General features: G+C 47.9%; 1 protein-coding gene across 1 annotated transcript in view; it reads right to left on the reverse strand.

The window, feature by feature from the left end:
• CACNG2 (calcium voltage-gated channel auxiliary subunit gamma 2) overlaps positions 1-17,884 on the reverse strand; it is a 121,900-nt gene that overhangs the window by 3,284 nt on the left and 100,732 nt on the right. Inside the window, exon 2 of the mRNA XM_019960113.2 lies at positions 17,024-17,107. Within this exon, the coding sequence (XP_019815672.2) occupies positions 17,024-17,107 (84 nt within the window). The remainder of the gene's footprint in view (positions 1-17,023; positions 17,108-17,884) is intronic.

Below are 17,884 nucleotides of genomic sequence, written 5' to 3' on the forward strand. Positions count from 1 at the left end.
AAATATTTGTTTTCTATCCAGATTCAAATGGCAGAGAGTGACCTCAGGATCTCCGACTCCATGTCCTGGCCTGTGTGGACCAGGCAGGAGGCAGAGGTATCTGGTGGCTATTATAAGGAAAACGATGTCTTCCTGACACGTTGGGGTGGCTTGAATGGCAACCTAGGAAGTTAAGTCCTTTTAGACTGAGAACCCTTTAGCTCGGTCCAGAGGGTGGTTGGGGTGTATGCTTTGGAGGGGAAGTGCCTGCTCTACTGGCCCATCCCTGTTCCTTCTGGTGGCAGCATGACCACAAAGGATCTGTGAAGAAGAGAATTTTTCTATATAGAACTTTAGGAATTTTTCTAAGGAAGAGTTTTAGGCCATTTACTGTGACATGTGATATAAAACCCTTCTTTCCCTGGTGGATCTTCAGTCTACACTGCTCATGATGCTATTGAATGAATGGATTATTTTGGGGGGACTTGAAGAAGGGTGGAGTTCTGTATTGCAAGCTGGAGACACCTGAGCTGCTCATTTTGAAGCAGGGGCAAGAGGGTGAGGGGCAGCTGGGTTACTCTGCAATCCAGTAGCCCTCTCCCCTGGCGGGCAAGGACTGGGCTGCCTCCTCTCCAAACCTGAGTGGACGCTTTCTTCCTGCAGGTCTTTTCTGAGATGATATCTCTATCCCCAATTGGATTGACACATGCCACCCCCACCATACAGGAATGCATGGCCAGATGCGCCCATTCACAGCTACCTGGAGGCCCATCTCCATAAGTACATGAGGATGGCGAGAGTATATCGAAGACCCAGCTCACAAAAGGTAGGATGGATTAAACAACCACACCGCGTTGCGTCTGACATACATGGTACAATTTAATCCTCATAATACCTCTGCAGGGTGTATTTTTTGCCCCAATTTATAGATGAGAAAACTGAATTTCAGAGAAGTGATGTAGCTTGCTCAAAACTACCCAGTTAGTAAGTCAGGATTCAAGCCCAGATCAGTCCAACTTTTGGATACCCTGGACTCTTCCTCTGGGGTTTTTAAAGAGCCCAGGAAGCACCCTGCAGGGTTCAGAGATCTGGGTTCTGGTCCCAGCTCTGCCCCTCCTTGCTGTGTGGCTGAGGCAGGTACCTTGCCCCCTCTGGTTTCTCCATGTTTAACATGGGTGTGGACCATTAGATGATTTCTAATGCTTTTCCTTATCTGTGTGGATATGATTTCTGACCAGCTGGAAATGGGGATGACAGTATAAAGAAAGATAGAGAGGTTGGGGTGACTTCCAAGGGGCAGCAGTGGCTGCTCAGATGAGCAGGATGGAGGAAGATCTCTGGCCTTCTCTCTGCAAGGAAGCAGGCTCTTCCTGCCCGCAGTGTGCTGCATTTGGCAGGCTAGGTCTGCATCCTCAGAGCTCATGCCTCACGGCAGCCCTGGGCCTAACGTTTCCGGTTCAGCCAGTCTGCTGTGGGAGCCTGGATGCCCCAACTCCCGTTTTTCTGCCAGCAGAGAGAGCACCAGCTGTGAAGGGAGATGAGATGCTGTGTGTGTCTGCATGCACGTGTGTGCGCGCGTGTGTGTATGTGTGTGTGAACTGGGTTAGGGGAGTGGGCCGGCTGGAAGGAGACGTTTGCTATGTTGCAGCCAATGTGGAGAAAACAGGACCACTTCACAAGGTAACAAAAAAGCAAGCAGGCAACAAACAGAAGCCTCTTTACTCCAGCAGAGCCAGCTCAGACACCAGCCTCCCTTGGAAGAGGCCTCTTTACGCAGAAAAAAGGTGATGGGGCAGCTGGGAAACAGTACCAGCCTAGGAAGGCTGAAGTCCTCAAGACATAGATCCAGGCTGGTAGAAAGCTGGTTTCGAGCTGGCAGGGACCCCCACACTGAAACAGTCTTCTGAAGGAGGTCATTCTGGCTGGGCAATGTCACAGAGGGATTTTGAAGTTAGCACACCTAAGTTCAGAGCCTGGCTTTGCCACTTAATAACTGTGATCTTGGGCAAGGGTCTTTACCTCTCTAGAGCCTCAGTTTCCTTGTCCTGTAAACGGGAAGAGTCATAATAATCTCCTGTTCATAGGAGTGTTGTAAGGCCTTGCTGCTCAAATGGCAGTCGAGTACCAGCAGTGAGGGCATCATGAGAGGAGCTTAGCAGAAATGCAGATTCTCAGGCCCCACCCCATCTAGTTAAACTGTACTGAATTAGAGTCTGCATTTTGGATAAACAACAGGGTCTTACTGTAGAGCACAGGGATCTATATCTGATACCCTGTGACAAACCATAATGGAAAAGAATATGGGGAATTCTCTAGTTCTCGAGAGGTTAAGACTCAAGTGCTCTCACTGCCAGTGCCCAGGTTTGATCCCTGGTTGTCAGACTAAGATCCCGTAAGATGTACAGCATGGCCAAAAAAGAGAAAAGGACATGAAAAAGCATATATATATATAACTGAGTCACTTTGCTGTACAGAAATTAACAGTGTTGTAAATAAACTATACTTCAATAAAAATACATAAGAAAAGAATCCACATTTTAACAATATCTTTGTAACAAGACTAGTATGTGCCTGAATGTTTGAGACATGCTATTGCAAGAACTAAATTGGATAATAACTGTTTTGTTTCTGATACTGGGAGGGCAGTAAAGGATAGTGATTTTTGTTATTTTTAATGTCCTTTTTCTTTCATGCCAGACACAGTTTCCTTATGAATTATCCTGACTTCCTACTAACCTGTATTACGGTATTAATAGTAATAGCATTACTCAGTTCAGTTCAGTCACTCGGTCGTGTCTGACTCTTTGCGACCCCATGGACTGCAGCATGCCAGGCCTCCCTGTCCATCACCAACTCACGGAGTCCACCCAAACCCATGTCCATCAAGTCAGTGATGCCATCCAACCATCTCATCCTCTGTCATCCCCTTCTCCTCCTGCCCTCAATCTTTCCCAGCATCAGGGTCTTTTCAAATGAGTCAGCTCTTTGCACCAGGTGGCCAAAATATTGGAGTTTCAGCTTCAACGTCAGTCCTTCCAATGAACACCCAGGACTGATCTCTTTTAGGATGGACTGGTTGGATTTCCTTGCAGTCCAAGGGACTCACGAGTCTTCTCTAACACCACAGTTCAAAAGCATCAATTCTTCGGCGCTCAGCTTTCTTTATAGTCAAACTCTTACATCCATACATGACCACTGGAAAAACCATAGCCTTGACTAGCTGACCTTTGTTGGCAAAGTAATGTCTCTGCTTTTTAATATGCTCTCTAGGTTGGTCATAACTTTACTTCCAAGGAGTAAGCGTCTTTTAATTTCATGGCTGCAATCACCATCTGCAGCAATCTTGGAGTCCAGAAAAATAAAGTCAGCCACTGTTTCCAGTGTTTCCCCATTTATTTCCCATGAAGTGATGGGACTGGATGCTATGATCTTAGTTTTCTGAATGTTGAGCTTTAAGCCAACTTTTTCACTCTCTTCTTTCACTTTCATCAAGAGGCTCTTTAGTTCTTCACTTTCTGCCATAAGGGTGGTGTCATCTGCATATCTGAGGTTATTGATATTTCTCCCGGCAATCTTGATTCCAGTTTGTGCTTCTTCCAGCCCAGCGTTTCTCATGATGTACTCTGCATATAAGTTAGATAAGCAGGGTGACAATATACAGCCTTGACGTCCTCCTTTTCCTATTTGGAACCAGTCTGTTGTTCCATGTCCAGTTTTAACTGTTGCTTCCTGACCTGCATACAGGTTTCTCAAGATGCAGGTCAGGTGGCCTGGTATTCCCATCTCTTTCAGCATTTTCCACGGTTTATTGTGGTCCACACAGTCAAAGGCTTTTGCATAGTCAATAAAGCAGAAACAGATGTTTTTGTGGAACTCTCTTGCTTTTCCGATGATCCAGTGTATGTTGGCAATTTGATCTCTGGTTCCTCTGCCTTTTCTAAAACCAGCTTGAACATCTGGAAGTTCATGATTCATGTACTGTTGAAGCCTGGCTTGGAGAATTTTAAGCATTACTTTACTAGCGTGTGAGATGAGTGCAATTGTGCACTGTGGCTGCAACGGCGCACGAGCGTGGGGGGGGGGGCTGTGAAGGTGCACGAGCATGACTGAGAGGCGCTACCCCAGGCCCGAGGTCAGGGGCGGTGGCCGAGAGGAGCTGACCACATCAAAGGTAAGGAGCAGAGGCTGTGGTTTGCTGGAGCAGCTGTGAAGAGAGACCCCATGTCCAAGGTAAGAGAAACCCAAGTAAGATGGTAGGCACTGAGAGAGGGGATCAGAGGGCAGACAGACTGAAACTACAATCACAGACAACTAGCCAATCTGATCACACAGACCACAGCCTTGTCTAACTCAATGAAACTAAGCCATGCCATGTGGGGCCACCCAAGATGGCTGGGTCGTGGTGGAGAGGTCTGACAGAATGTGGTCCACTGGAGAAGGGAATGGCAAACCACTTCAGTATTCTTGCCTTGAGAACTCCATGAACAGTATGAAAAGGCAAAAAGATAGGACACTGAAAGATGAACTCCTCAGGTTGGTAGGTGCCCAATATGCTACTGGAGATCAGTGGAGAAATAACTTCAGAAAGAATGAAGGGATGGAGCCAAAGCAAAAACAACACCCAGTTGTGAATAGGACTAGTGATGGAAACAGAGTTCGATGCTGTAAAGAGCAATATTGCAGAGGAACCTGGAATGTCAGGTCCATGAATCAAGGCAAACTGGAAGTGGTCAAACAGGAGATGACAAGAGTGAACATCGACATTCTAGGAGTCAGTGAACTAAGATGGACTGGAATGGGTGAATTTAACTCAGATGACCATTATATCTAGTACTGTGGGCAGGAATCCCTTAGAAGAAATGGAGTGGCCATCATAGTCAACAAAAGAGTCCGAAATGCAGTACTTGGATGCAACCTCAAAAACTACAATGATCTCTATTCATTTCCAAGGCAAACCATTCAACATCATGGTAATCCAAGTCTATGCTCTGACCAGTAATGCTGAAGAAGCTGAAATTGTACAGTTCTATGAATACCTACAAGACCTTCTAGAACTAACACCCAAAAAAGATGTCCTTTTCATTATACGGGACTGGAATGCAAAAGTAGGAAGTCAAGAAACACCTCGAGTAACAGGCAAATTTGGCCTTGGAATACAGAATGAAGCAGGGCAAAGGCTAATAGAGTTCTTCCAAGAGAACACTCTAGTCATAGCAAACACCCTCTTCCAACAACACAAGAGAAGACTCTACACATGGACATCACCAGATGGTCAATGTCAAATTCACATTGATTATATTCTTTGTAGCCAAAGATGGAGAAGCTCTATACAGTCAACAAAAACAAGACCGGGAGCTGACTGTGGCTCAGATCATGAACTCCTTATTGCAAAATTCAGACCGAAATTGAAGAAAGTGGAGAAAACCACTAGACCATTCAGGTATGACCTAAATCAAATCCCTTATGACTATACAGTGGAAGTGAGAAATAGATTGAAGGGACTAGATCTGATAGACAGAGTGCGTGATGTACTATGGATGGAAGTATGTGACACTGTACAGGAGACAGGAATCAAGACCATCCCCAAGAAAAACAAATGCAAAAAAGGAAAATGGCTGTCTGAGGAGGCCTTACAAATAGCTGTGAAAAGAAGAGAAGCAAAAAGCAAAGGAGAAAAGGAAAGATATAAGCATCTAAATGCAATATTGTAAAGTAATTAACCTCCAATTAAAATAAATTTATATTAAAAAATGTAATCCAGAAAAGAAACCAAAGAAGAATAAAATTTATATTACTTTAATTTTTCTAATATGAAACATAAATGTTCTCTGAGATTAAAAAAAAAAAAGAAAGATATAAGCATCTGAATGCAGAGTTCCAAAGAATAGCCAGGAGAGATAAAGCCTTCCTCCATGATCAATGCAAAGAAATAGAGGAAAACAATAGAATGGGAAAGACTAGAGATCTCTTCAAGAAAATTAGAGATACTAAGGGAACAATTTATGCAAAGATGGGCTCAATAAAGGACAGAAATGGTAGGGACCTAACAGAAGCAGAAGATATTAAGAACAGGTGGCAAGAATACACAGAACTGTACAAAAAAGGTCTTCATGACCCAGATAATCACGATGGTGTGATCACTCACCTAGAGACAGACGTCCTGGAATGTGAAGTCAAGTGGGCCTTAGAAAGCATCACTATGAACAAAGCTAGTGGAGGTGATAGAATTCCAGTTGAGCTATTTCAAATCCTAAAAGATGATGCTGTGAAAGTGCTGCACTCAGTTTGCCAGCAAATTTGGAAAACTCAGCAGTGGCCACAGGACTGGAAAAGGTCAGTTTTCATTCCAGTCCCAAAGAAAGGCAATGCCAAAGAATAGCATTACTATTAATGCTAAAACTTATCATGAGGATAAGAGAATATCTTATTTATTCAATGCACAGGTATTTATTGATCTACAAGTAAGCGTATGAAACTGCACAACACCATTTCTGGGTTTCTTCCTACATGCCAGGCCCCACTAAGTACTTCCCATGGGTGAACCCACTTAAACCTTCTACCAACCCCATGACGGTATGAGTCTTGGTTGCATATTACAAATAATCTCGAGGAATTGGCAACATATTTCGGTAAAGGGACACGTAGTCAAGGTTTCTGGCTTTGCAGCCGTAAGGTCCCTGCTGTAACTACTCAACTCTGCCCTTGTAGCATGAGAATAGCCATCAGCAATGAGTGTGGATGTGTTCCAATAAAACTTTATTTAGAAAAATGGTGGGCCAGATTTGGTCTGCCTATTACAATTTGGCCCACATAGTGCCCTGTACTAGGGAAAAGCTGTGTGGTCCAGAGTGGAGGGATGTTTTTCTTTTGACTATGTGGCCGTCACCATGCTTGGTTCCAGGCTGAGCATAGAAGGTTTATGGGTGCAAAATCAGGCCTGGTCCATGCCTTCATTGAGTTTAAGTTCTCATGAAGGACATATGGCACAGATGAACATGTAATTAACAATTAGGATGAAGTGCTATGCCAGAAAATTACCCATATGGCACCATGAAGGCAAGTGGTAGTCTAACGTACTGCAAGGAGATCAAACCAGTCAGTCCTCAAGGAAATCAGCCCTTCATTGGAAGGGCTGATGCTGAAGCCGAAACTCCAATACTTTGGCCACCTGATATGAAGAACTGACTCCTTGGAAAAGACCCTGATGCTGGAAAAGATTGAAGGCAGGAGGAGAAGGGGACAACAGAGGATGAGATGGTTGGATGGCATCACTGACTCAATGGACAAGAGTTTGAGCAAGCTCTGGGCATTGGTGATGGACAGGGAAGCCTGGCATGCTGCAGTCCTTGGGGTCGCAGAGAGTCGGACACGACTGAGCTGAACTGAGTGTCATCTGTAGATGGCTGATGCTGACTGAAGGATCAGTGTGTGCTGGGGACACACACACTGTGGATCTGTGTGAACCCTTAGTTCTCATTTACAACTCCATAATTACTCCCATCACACACAGACTAAAACTGAGGCACAGAGAGATTAAGCCTTTTGTTCAAGCCCACTCAGGGAGGAAATGGAGGAGCTGGGTTTGTGAACCTAGGGAGTCTGACTCTAGGCTGTGCACCAAACCACTGCACCCCGGCTCTCAGAGCATCCTCATGGCTCACATGGGCATTGGAGAGGGCTTTCCTGAGATTGATGGACAAGGGGAAGCTAAGTGGGCAGAATAGAGGCAGGGCGTTCTAGGGAGAGGATGCAACATGAGCAAGGGCTGGAAGACGCATGGCTCATCTGGGAACTTGAAGGGGCTGGTCACAGAGACCTAGAGCGGGGCCTTGGGGAGCTCTAAGGGAGTTGAAGCAACCGGGCCCAGGCCACCCGGGGACTCACAGGTAGCCTTTAAAGGTCTTAAAGCTAGCAGGGCCATCACAATCTGATTTGGATTTTAATTAAAAATATTTTTTTTGGCTACACCCAGGGCATGTGGGATCCTACTTCCCCAACCAGAGATCGAACCTGTGCCTCCAGCATTGGGAGCACAGAGTCTTAATCATTGGACCACTAGGGAAGTCCTGATTTGCATTTTCAGAAGCAAATGAATTAAGAAGGGGTCCAGGGTTGCTATAGGGCATCAGGAGGAGGACTGTTTCTCACCGCATAAGTGATAGTGGTGCTTGGACCAGGGCAGATGCAAAGAGTCTAGCAGGGGAGGGTGCATTTGAGGGGTGTTTAGGAGGTGAAGTAAAGCTTGGTGATGAATGGATATGTGTGGAGAAGAGGGTGGCGTTAAGGATAACTTCTGGGTCTCAAGTTTGCTGGCTTGTTAGATAAAACCACTTATGGGGCTTGGAGAGGATCAAGGGGTAAGGAGGGAAATCAAGGTTTGTTTGGGACACATGAAGGCTGAGGTGCTCTGGGGACATGCATGGGGAGCATGGAGTGGGGAGATGGATGTGTAAGACTGGGGCACAGAGGCGCAGTGTAGGCTGAAGCTGTAAATGGGGAGTCAGACTCCGAGGTGAGCACAGCAGAGCTTGAGCATGGAAGAGTAGGGGGTTTACCTTGAGGCTTGGGGAGCCCCAGTATTTAGTGACTGGCTTGGGAAGACCTTGGGCCAATCTCTTGGTGTTGCTGAGGCCTCCACTTCCTTGTCTGTAAAATGGGACTGAAAACTGGAAATCTGTCTACCTTATAGGGTGCCTGCTAAGTCACTTCAGTAATGTCCGACTCTGTGTGACCCTGTGGACTGTAGCCCACCAAGCTCCGTCTATGGAATTTTCCAGGCAAGAATACTGGGTGGGTTGCCATTTCCTCTTTCAAGGGATCTTCCCAACCCAGGGATCGAACCCTCCTCTCTTACATCTCCTGCAGTGGCAGATGGGTTCTTTACCACTAGCACCACCTGGGAAGTCCCACCTTACAGGGTGACAGTAATTAAATCGGAAGAAGACTGTGGAAGCTTTTGAAAATACAGAGCCTTGGGTAAACTAGGAACAGTGTATTATTGTTTTCTATGCTAGTGATGAAAATGAAGAGTGTCATAAGCACCCAGAAGGGAATATCATCTAGCCTTTGGGAGCAGGTAGGCTCAGCCATAAATCCCTCACTCACCCTTTCTTTGGCCATGTTCTGTAGACAGATCATCTCCAATCTAGTGCCCTGTGAGCCTGGCACCCATGGTGTCCTGTGGTGGGCACAGCTGGAGGACAAGTAGATGGCTGCACTCGGGGATCCTGCTTCCACACTCAGTCTGGCAGAGGAGGAGGGGAGTGGTGTGTAGGGTGGAGGGAGGTGGGCGGACCTCTGCCTAGTGCCCACTCTTTGCCTGGCTTGTCCTGAGGCCTGATTGTGGGTTTTCCCTTCTCTGGGTCTCAGGTCTGGCTCTGATTAGGTGGGACCAGATGACTTGTAAGGTTTCATCCATCCCTGGTGGTCCTGTGCCCCGCAGACCTCCATCAGAGACCATTCAGCCACGCTGGCCAGGTGCTGGTCATGCCTTTCATCAAAACAGTCATCATGATCAGGTATAGGGGAAGCCGGGGCTCCTTATTTTCTTGGCATGGTGTTAAACTCTTTATGCCTGTTATTCCCTTTGGAATTTGATGTGTTCTAACAGGACACAGATGTGCTGGGTTGGGTGGAGCTTCTGGGCTCCGGGGCATCTCTCGCCATCTCCTCCTGCATGCTGTGCTGGATGAGGAGCCAGTGACTGTGAAAGGGGATGAGCTGCTGTAAATGCAGGTGAGAGTGAGCGTGAGAGAGTGAGTGTGTGAGAAAGAGTGACAGGAGAGAGGAGGAGAGGAGGGAAGAGGCAGGGGGAGGGAGGGATGGAGGGAAAGCCACTCAGAGCGGTGGTTAGGAGCGTGGGCTCCTGATGTGGGCTGCTTGGGGTCCCATCCTGCACTCCCCTGGTCTCCCACTGGCGGTGTGGCCTCTCTGTCTCAGTTTTCTCATCTGTGTAATGGAGACACCAACGGTACCTACTTCTTAGGGTTGTTGTGAGATGAATGAGGGTAACGTGTGGTGTGTCAGGCCAAGTGTTCCATGAAAGTTTGCTCTATCTACTGACATAGGAAAGGAATTTCAGACCCCAGCGAGCTTCCTCTGGGAGGGCCAGCTGTGCAGGTGGTGGAGGCTTTCTGACTTTCTGTGGTCTCTGGGGTCGGTGATTGGCTCAGGAGAGATGGCCTGAGCGCATCCCATGTTGCCCCCACCCCACGAGGCTCAGTGGCCTCCTCTGCTGCAGGACACACCCAGCTCCCAGGGCCACAATAAGGGGCAATGAGTCAACGCGTCTGAAGAAATGAGAACCGTGTCTGGTACCCACAAGCCCCAGGAAATGTTAGTTCTTACATGGCAGAGAGTATTATTGCTGTTTCTCACGGGCCTGGGGTTACCTAGACTGATGTTTATTAAAGTACAGGTCGTGAAGTCAGTGTGGTGAGGGTGGCATTGGGTACTTTAATAAGTGAACCAGGACAGAACAGAAGCTATCCCCATGGGCGGAGGGTGCGAGGCGGAGGTGCTGATCATGAAGCATTCGCTCTGGCTGCCTGGATGTGAGTTAGTAGGGGCTCTAACTTAGATATTCCTGACTGCAGGATGTGGTCACCCCACCGCAGTGACCTCTGAAAGGGACGTCCCTCATGACAATTTTGCTGAAAAGGGCTGCAGTTCCCGGGCAGTGGACAGGAACATGTGGCCTGGATAACCAGGGAGGCAGGTGGTGTCCCAGGGCTCCCAGGTGGTTCAGATGGTAAAGAATCTGCCTGCAATGCAGGAGACCCAGGTTCGATCCCTGGGTCAGGAAGATCCCCTGGAGGAGGAAATGGCAACCCACTCCAGTATTCTTGCCTGGAGAATCCCATGGACAGAGGAGTCTGGCAGGCTGCTACAGTCCATGGGGAGGCAAAAGAGTCACTTCACAGCTGAAGTGACTTAGCAGGCACCCTTTATGGTAGACAGTGTTCTTATTTTCAGTCCCATTTTACAGACAAGAAAGTGGAGAATCCCATGGACAAAGGAGACTGGCAGGCTATAGTCGATGGGGTCACAAAGAGTCAGACATGACTGAGTGACTGAACACACAGGTGGTGTCCCAGGAATTGTACTGGGCTGGGGCCGGTCACTGTCCCTCTCTGGGCCTCAGTGTCTTCCTCTTCTGTAAAATGGGAGAGTGGGGTTGGTGACCCTCACAGCATGTCTACTTTCAGCATTTCTGGAGATGGAAGGCTGTCTCCCCGAACTTCGAAGCTCTAGGGGGCAAGGAGGGGCAGTGCACTTCCCTCAGCACTCCCCTGGGGTAGCTGGGGAGCCCAAACAAAGCACCGCCCTAACCCTTGTCTCATGGTATCCTCAGAATTGCCCCTCACCCTCACCTGGACTGGTATACATTGAGGTTCAGAGAAGGTGAGTATCTGGTCCAAGGTCACAGAGCAGAGCTCACCTTAAATTCAGGCCCTTTCATTCCAAGTCCCAAGCTCAGGCCTTGACACCTGGTATCCCCCACAACGACGTGCCCCCCACCCCCCGCCCCCTGGTCCTCAGGGCCTGCTGGGACTGGCAGAGGGAGATGGAGAAGGGGGAACAGGGGAGAGCATGGGCTTTTCTGAGGCTGGGATGGGTGGCTTTGGCTCAGCTGGAGCCCCTCCAGCCTCATTCTGGGAAGAGGAGGAATGTGCTAGGCGGCTCTAGGGAGAGTGGTTCCTTGTATATTCATTCAGCAAATCTCTCCCGGGCCTGACTGAGGGCAGGCCCTGCACTGGGCGGGGTGGGTGGGAGCGAACTCTATTTGCAGCTACTCCCTTCAGTGTCCTCAAGCTGTTTCAGCATCCAGTGGGAAAGAAGACTGTAACAGAGTGGTCACCTTCCTGCGACCCAGCCTCCTCCACATCCCCAGCCTCAGAGGAGGGCTGCACTGTCCACCATCTCCCAGACGGGACACCTAGATGTCACCTGAGTCTTCTCTCTTTCACCTCCCCACTCCACCCCGATGCAGGATGCCAGTAATTCCTGCTGGCTCCAGAACTAGTCCCCCTTTTCATCCACCTCCCTCACCTCCTCCCTGATCCAAGCCCCATGTATTTCAAGCCTAGGTCATGGCTGTCATTTCTTACTGGTCTCCCTGTTCCTGCTGAGACCCCGGAGTCAGTTCTCCAGGAGAAGCGGAACAGTGCCATTAGCCTGGACCTCAGTCCTTTCTGCTCAGAACCTTTTCACGGTCTCATCTCAGAGTGAAGCTGAGGCCCCCAAGCCCTAGTCTGGCTTCCCATCCACAGCTCACACCCTCAGCCTCATTGTGTGGCCACCTCCCATCTCCTGGACACAACACACACACACTCACACTCACACACACACACCATGAAGAGACCCATGTGCACACAAGCAGACCCACGCATACACACAGGCACTTATATTCAAACTGATAGATGCTCAGATGCACAGACACGAAGGCATCAAAAGACACAGCGCACAGCACACACTCATGCCCCTGGGCACAGGACAGACACGTGGACACACCAACACACAGTAAGAGTCACAGGAAGTCACACCTGGTCACCACCACCTCTTCTTCACCAGCTTGAGGTAGGCAGCTTTGGCAAGAAGAGAGAGGGCTAATATTTTAAGGACAACTGGACTATATGATGATCTACTTTTACCTAGTTTGTTTCACTTTTTCTATTTCATATTCAGTGCTCCCATTTCATTTAGTTTGTGTTTTCCAATTTCTCCATCTCTTATGTTTTTTTTTTTTTGATGTTCTTTCTCAAGCCTTTATCAAGCATAGTAGAAAAACTTTTGTATACATATATAAAAATATATATATTTTAGAAAATATATGAATTTTTGCCTAACTAAAAAATTTATGACATTTTGATTCTACTTGTTTGACTTATGTGTGAATAGAATGCTAGATTTCTAATTAAAAAATAGATATGTAACAAACAAAAAAGGTTTACTGTATAGTACAGGGAACTATAGTTGATATCTTATAATAACCTATAATGGAAAATAATTTCAAAAATAATATATGTGTATATGTATAACTGAATCACTTTGTTGTGCACCTGAACTAGACTTCAATAAAATATATATATATATATATATATATTTAAAAAAGAAGAAGAGAGAGGGCTAAGGAGGTGCCACACAGCAGACCCAGCTGACAGCCCCATGGAGCTGCTTGGAAAAAACAGACTGGTTACCATGACTTTGTGGGTAAGTTAGTGATAGGTGGGCAAGGCCTGTATTAGCCGCACCTTTGTGGGGCCCAGAAGTCCAATGACTCGGGATGATGACTGGGACCAGTTAAGTCTGTCCCTCCTTGGACTCTGTGGCCGTGGAGAAGCTGGGGATCCCGTTGAATACCCACGGAGACTGGGCAGTAAAAGCATTCATTCATTCACTCATTCATTTGTCCCATCAGATATTAATTCAGTGCTTTCCTTCTGCCCCGTCCTTCAAGTGGTGTTGAGCTTGCCTGAAGCTTGGTCTGCTGGCTTGAAAACAAGTGAGTCCCACCTTTTCTGCCAGTCCAGGAGATGAGCTCTGTGCCCCTGGCCAGTCATGCCCTCCTGGCATCTTCCGCCTCCCTCTCTGTTCCAGATCCTCCATCCAACTGGTGGATCAAGGATGGCAGGGGTTACCCAGGCCACCTCACCGGCCACCCATCCTCAGCTCCTTCCCTGGGGCTCCTCCTCTGCCTGGCCTCCGAACCCTGGGGCTCAGATCCTGACCTCTTCTTTCTCTGCACCACTTTCTTGGTGCTGTCATCAAGTCTCATGGTGCTAAATATCGTCCCCATTCTGACCTCTCTCAGAGTCCTGACTCCGGCCAGGTCCCACCCTGTGAGTCTCAGACTCCATGTCACCTCCCCAGGGAGTCCGTGGGCCTCTTTTACTTATTGTGGCCGATACTGAGCATCCATCCTTCCCCATCCCAACCTGCCCCCTCCATGGGCACAAACCTTGGAGTCATCCTTTATCCTTTCCTGTCCCTGGAAATCCACATGCAACCTTTCAGAAGATCCTATATGCAGACCCTTGGGAATATTTTGAGGCTCTGACCCCTTCCCACCTCCTTCACTGCCACCACCTGCGTTCAAGCTGCTGTCATCTCTTGTCTAGATGATTGATCATAACAGGCTCCTTGTTTTTTGCTTGTTTTCTCCATCAGGGTGTAACTTTCATGAAGGCGCTAACTTTCTTTATTTTGTCCACACTGAGTCCCCATACCATCAACAGTGCCCTATACATAGTGGTAGTGAATATCTCCTGAGCGAATGAATGAATGGATGAATGCTTCTAGAGTCCAAGGCTCTGCATTGGTGCCACCTTCTCTAGGGAACACTTTGGAATGATGGCCTCCAGGCTGGGTTAGGCACCAGGCTTCCTCAGCACCCCGGATCACATTCTTTCCCTGCTTGAGGCATCTAGGTTAGGTTCTTGGGCCTGTCAACCCACGTAGTAGGTGAGCTGAAGGTTTAACAGACCAGAACGGGGCGGGGGTCGGGGGGGGCGGGGTAAGTTGACTCAGGCCCCACCCACCCAAATGCAGCCCCGCCCATCTCCCTGGACCAAAAGCCCATCTTCAGGAGAAGCTCCGCCCACCTTCCTGGGCACCAGCTCTGCCCACCACACTAGGGCAGGCAGTCTTTCTAGAAGAATGACTTCTGTCTTCTAGTTTCTCTAGCCAGTCAGGTTAGAGGTTGACAGAGAATGATGGGAATTCACATCTTCCAGCTTTAAATAATTACTTTTGTTGTCTAACCCCAGACTAGCATATTACAGATCAGAGGTCAACAAACTGCCAAATGAGGCCTGTTGCCTATTTTTGCAAGTGAAGTTAAGTTGCACGGGAGCAAACACAGCCATACTCAGTTGCTTCCGGGTTTGCTTTTGTGCTACAAGGTCAAGGTTGAGTAGTTGAGACAGAAACTTTATGGCCCACAAAGCTTGGAATGTCTCTTTTCAGAAAAGGTTTGCGAATTTGTTATAGATGATTAAAAAATATTTTTGGATTAAGTCAACTCAAGTCAGACTCCCAGAAACCTGTGCTGCTAATTTGCATTCAAGTCTTCTGTCTAGAGACACCAAAATGAACCAAACACTAAACAATTCTTTCTTTAAAATTCAGGAAATGAAGGTATACAGTAGGTAGGAATAGCTGCTGAAGAATCCTGTCTTTCCTTTCAAAATAGTGTTTATTGGGCACCTTCTGTCTTCCAGGAACTGTTCTTGGTAGAATAATGAATGAGACAAGGGTCCTGCCCCAACACTGGGCATCTGACTGATAAAGTATCGCCCCCTCACTGGGCTCAGCCAGTGTGGCTTTGTGCGCAGACCCCCACGTGGCTCCCCTTTCTATCTTCTCTCTTGGGGGCGTCTCTGCAGGCCCCTGCCTCCCAAGTCCTGCTGTTTCTCTGAGGATCCACCTACTAGGCTGTGCTCTGCCTGCAGCCACGGACGGTGCCTCATTCATTCCTCTGGAACTCTCCAGCACTCAGTGCAGACTCTGACATACAGAAGGTGCTCAATTTGTTTCTATGCCCTCGCCAGGCTCCTTTGAGAGCCCTAGACCAGGTAATAGGGGTTTCCCTGGTGGCTCAGATGGTAAAGAATCTGCCTGCAATGAGAGAGACCCAGATTCAATCCCCGGGTTGGGAAGACCCCTGGAGGAGGGCATGGCAACCCACTCCAGTATTCTTGCCTGGAGAATCCCGTGGACACAGGAGCCTGGTGGGCTATGGTTGATGGAGTGGTTGATGGGGTCGAAAAGAATTGGCCAAGACTGAGCAACTGACACTTTCACTTTCAGACCTCATAATGCAGAGGAAGAACAAACGATCCTTCAGGAATTCCATCTGAGAGCAGTGTCGTTTAGGAATTCATAAAGGGAAAGGACGAGCCTAGTAAGATATTGCCCCTTCTCCTTTAAAAAGAGACCTATGAGTGATCTGATGTCCCCTTCTTTTTTCTTGCTGCCTGGGTGGCTTCATGTTCCATGGGCTTTGAAATGAAACCCAGATTTCAGGCTGACCTGAGAGTTGGGTTTGACGCAAGGAGTAATTATTGAAAGTGACAGGGGTGATCCATATAATAAAATGCTTCCTACATTTTTCAAAGAAATGATCCAATACTAACCACTGCTGTGGGGGATGGGAGGGAGGCTTTGGCTGGGGAAGGGCACTTGGGAGCAGAGCGGATGGGGGCGGGGGCAGGGAGGGGTGCTCCTGGGAGGAGAGCAAACTGCTTTCAGAAGTGCTGTCTGAGAGCTTCGTACAGAGCTTTCAGCTACTTCTGCTGGGGTGGCTTTGCGGTCCCATGCATTAAGGACCCTCAGCCTCTCTTCTGGAAATCCTTTTCTCCTGGAACATTTTACCTTGTTAGTTTTCGCTGCTTCTTGAGAGATTTTCCTTGGGTCTCAAAATGCTTTCTCTTGATACTATGTCTCAGGTGGATTTAAGATCACAGCTATTACATCAGGATTTAACTTTGACTTGATTTGTGGGGAAAGAAAAAAAAAAATCTCATTGTTTCAGTAGAAGTTCCAGTCTGGCACTGCCTGGTGAGTCTCCTCATTGGATTGTTCAAGAAATATCTACGGAGTACTTTCTATGTGCCGGGCACTGGGCTGGGAATATAATGATGAATGAGATAGGTAGAGTTCTATCAGAGTTCTAGTGGAATTGGCAACACTGTCAGGGAGCTGGTTGCTCAAACAGACATGGACCCAGCAGCATGATAAAGATGCTAGGCTCTGGGAACCCCTTCAGGGGCATAGAGGACTTCTTGGAGGAGGTGTTGTTTCACCGGAAACCTGGAAAATGTGTAGGATCTTGCCAACAAAGAGGGGAGGAAGGGCGTTGCGGGTAGAGGGAAATAGCACACCTGAAGGTTTGGCCATGGAAAGGGGGGAAGACAGAAGGCTCAGCTTTTTCCTGCCCTCTGCAGTGACAGAGACCTCTAGATAGTTCTGGCCTTTGGTGCTTAAAGGATGGAAGGGCAAGACCCATCACCAGGAGAGAGATAAAAAAATTGCATCCACTCACGGAGGAAATATTCTGCTGTGTCAGCTTCATAATCTGCATCCTCTGGGAAGTGATCGATTTGCTTGCAGAGACCTTTGAAGTTCCCTGGAAAACAAGGGAAGAAAGTGCTTGTGAGACATCCAAATCTCCAGGGACTCAGTGCCCACTGGCCTCTTCCTGACTTCTTGTTCTTCTGAAGCTGGCTCAGTCCTCTCCCTCACTTCCCCCCTCCCCCCTCAAGGAAGGTATCGCTTTGTCTGTTTGGACATCTGCCCAGTGAATCAAAACACACACACCCGCGGTGCTGCAGAGAGGATCTAAGGCTTAAGACTTCAAAACCCAGCCTTCCATCTCTGCATCGAGGCTTCTGAGGATTAGCTGAGGCTTGGCGGGCGGTGGAGGTTTGAATCTGGGCTGGGGACTGCCACGGAGGAGACTGGTGAATACCAGCGTGCCTGCCTCTGTGCCCCAGCTCGGCTGGGAGTCACCTCGTGTTTTACATGCGAGAAAGTTGATCGCTTTCCAAAGAGGGCAGACCCCAGACCGAGGCTGACAAACATTCCCACAGCCCTTTAGATGAGTTTGCAAAGCATTTTCCCATCTGCAATTGCATGGAATTCACTATATGAAGCCTATGAAAGTTCTGCAATACTCCTAGGGTTGAACACCCCACCCAGGCCTGGGTCACTGGCCAGACTTGTGGAGTATGACTCAACCTGTGAGAGGAGTAATAGCATCTTCATTTTATAAATGAAGAAACTGAGGCTCAGGGAGACTGGATACAAGTGTGCTTATATAACTATTTTAGGTATTTCAAGCTAATACAAGCTAAGTAATTCTGTACTACATATTACAGAGAAGATGGTTGATCCTTACCCTACA

This window comes from Bos indicus, chromosome 5 (genome assembly GCF_029378745.1).
Source record: "Bos indicus isolate NIAB-ARS_2022 breed Sahiwal x Tharparkar chromosome 5, NIAB-ARS_B.indTharparkar_mat_pri_1.0, whole genome shotgun sequence".
Classification (NCBI taxonomy): Eukaryota; Metazoa; Chordata; class Mammalia; order Artiodactyla; family Bovidae; genus Bos; species Bos indicus.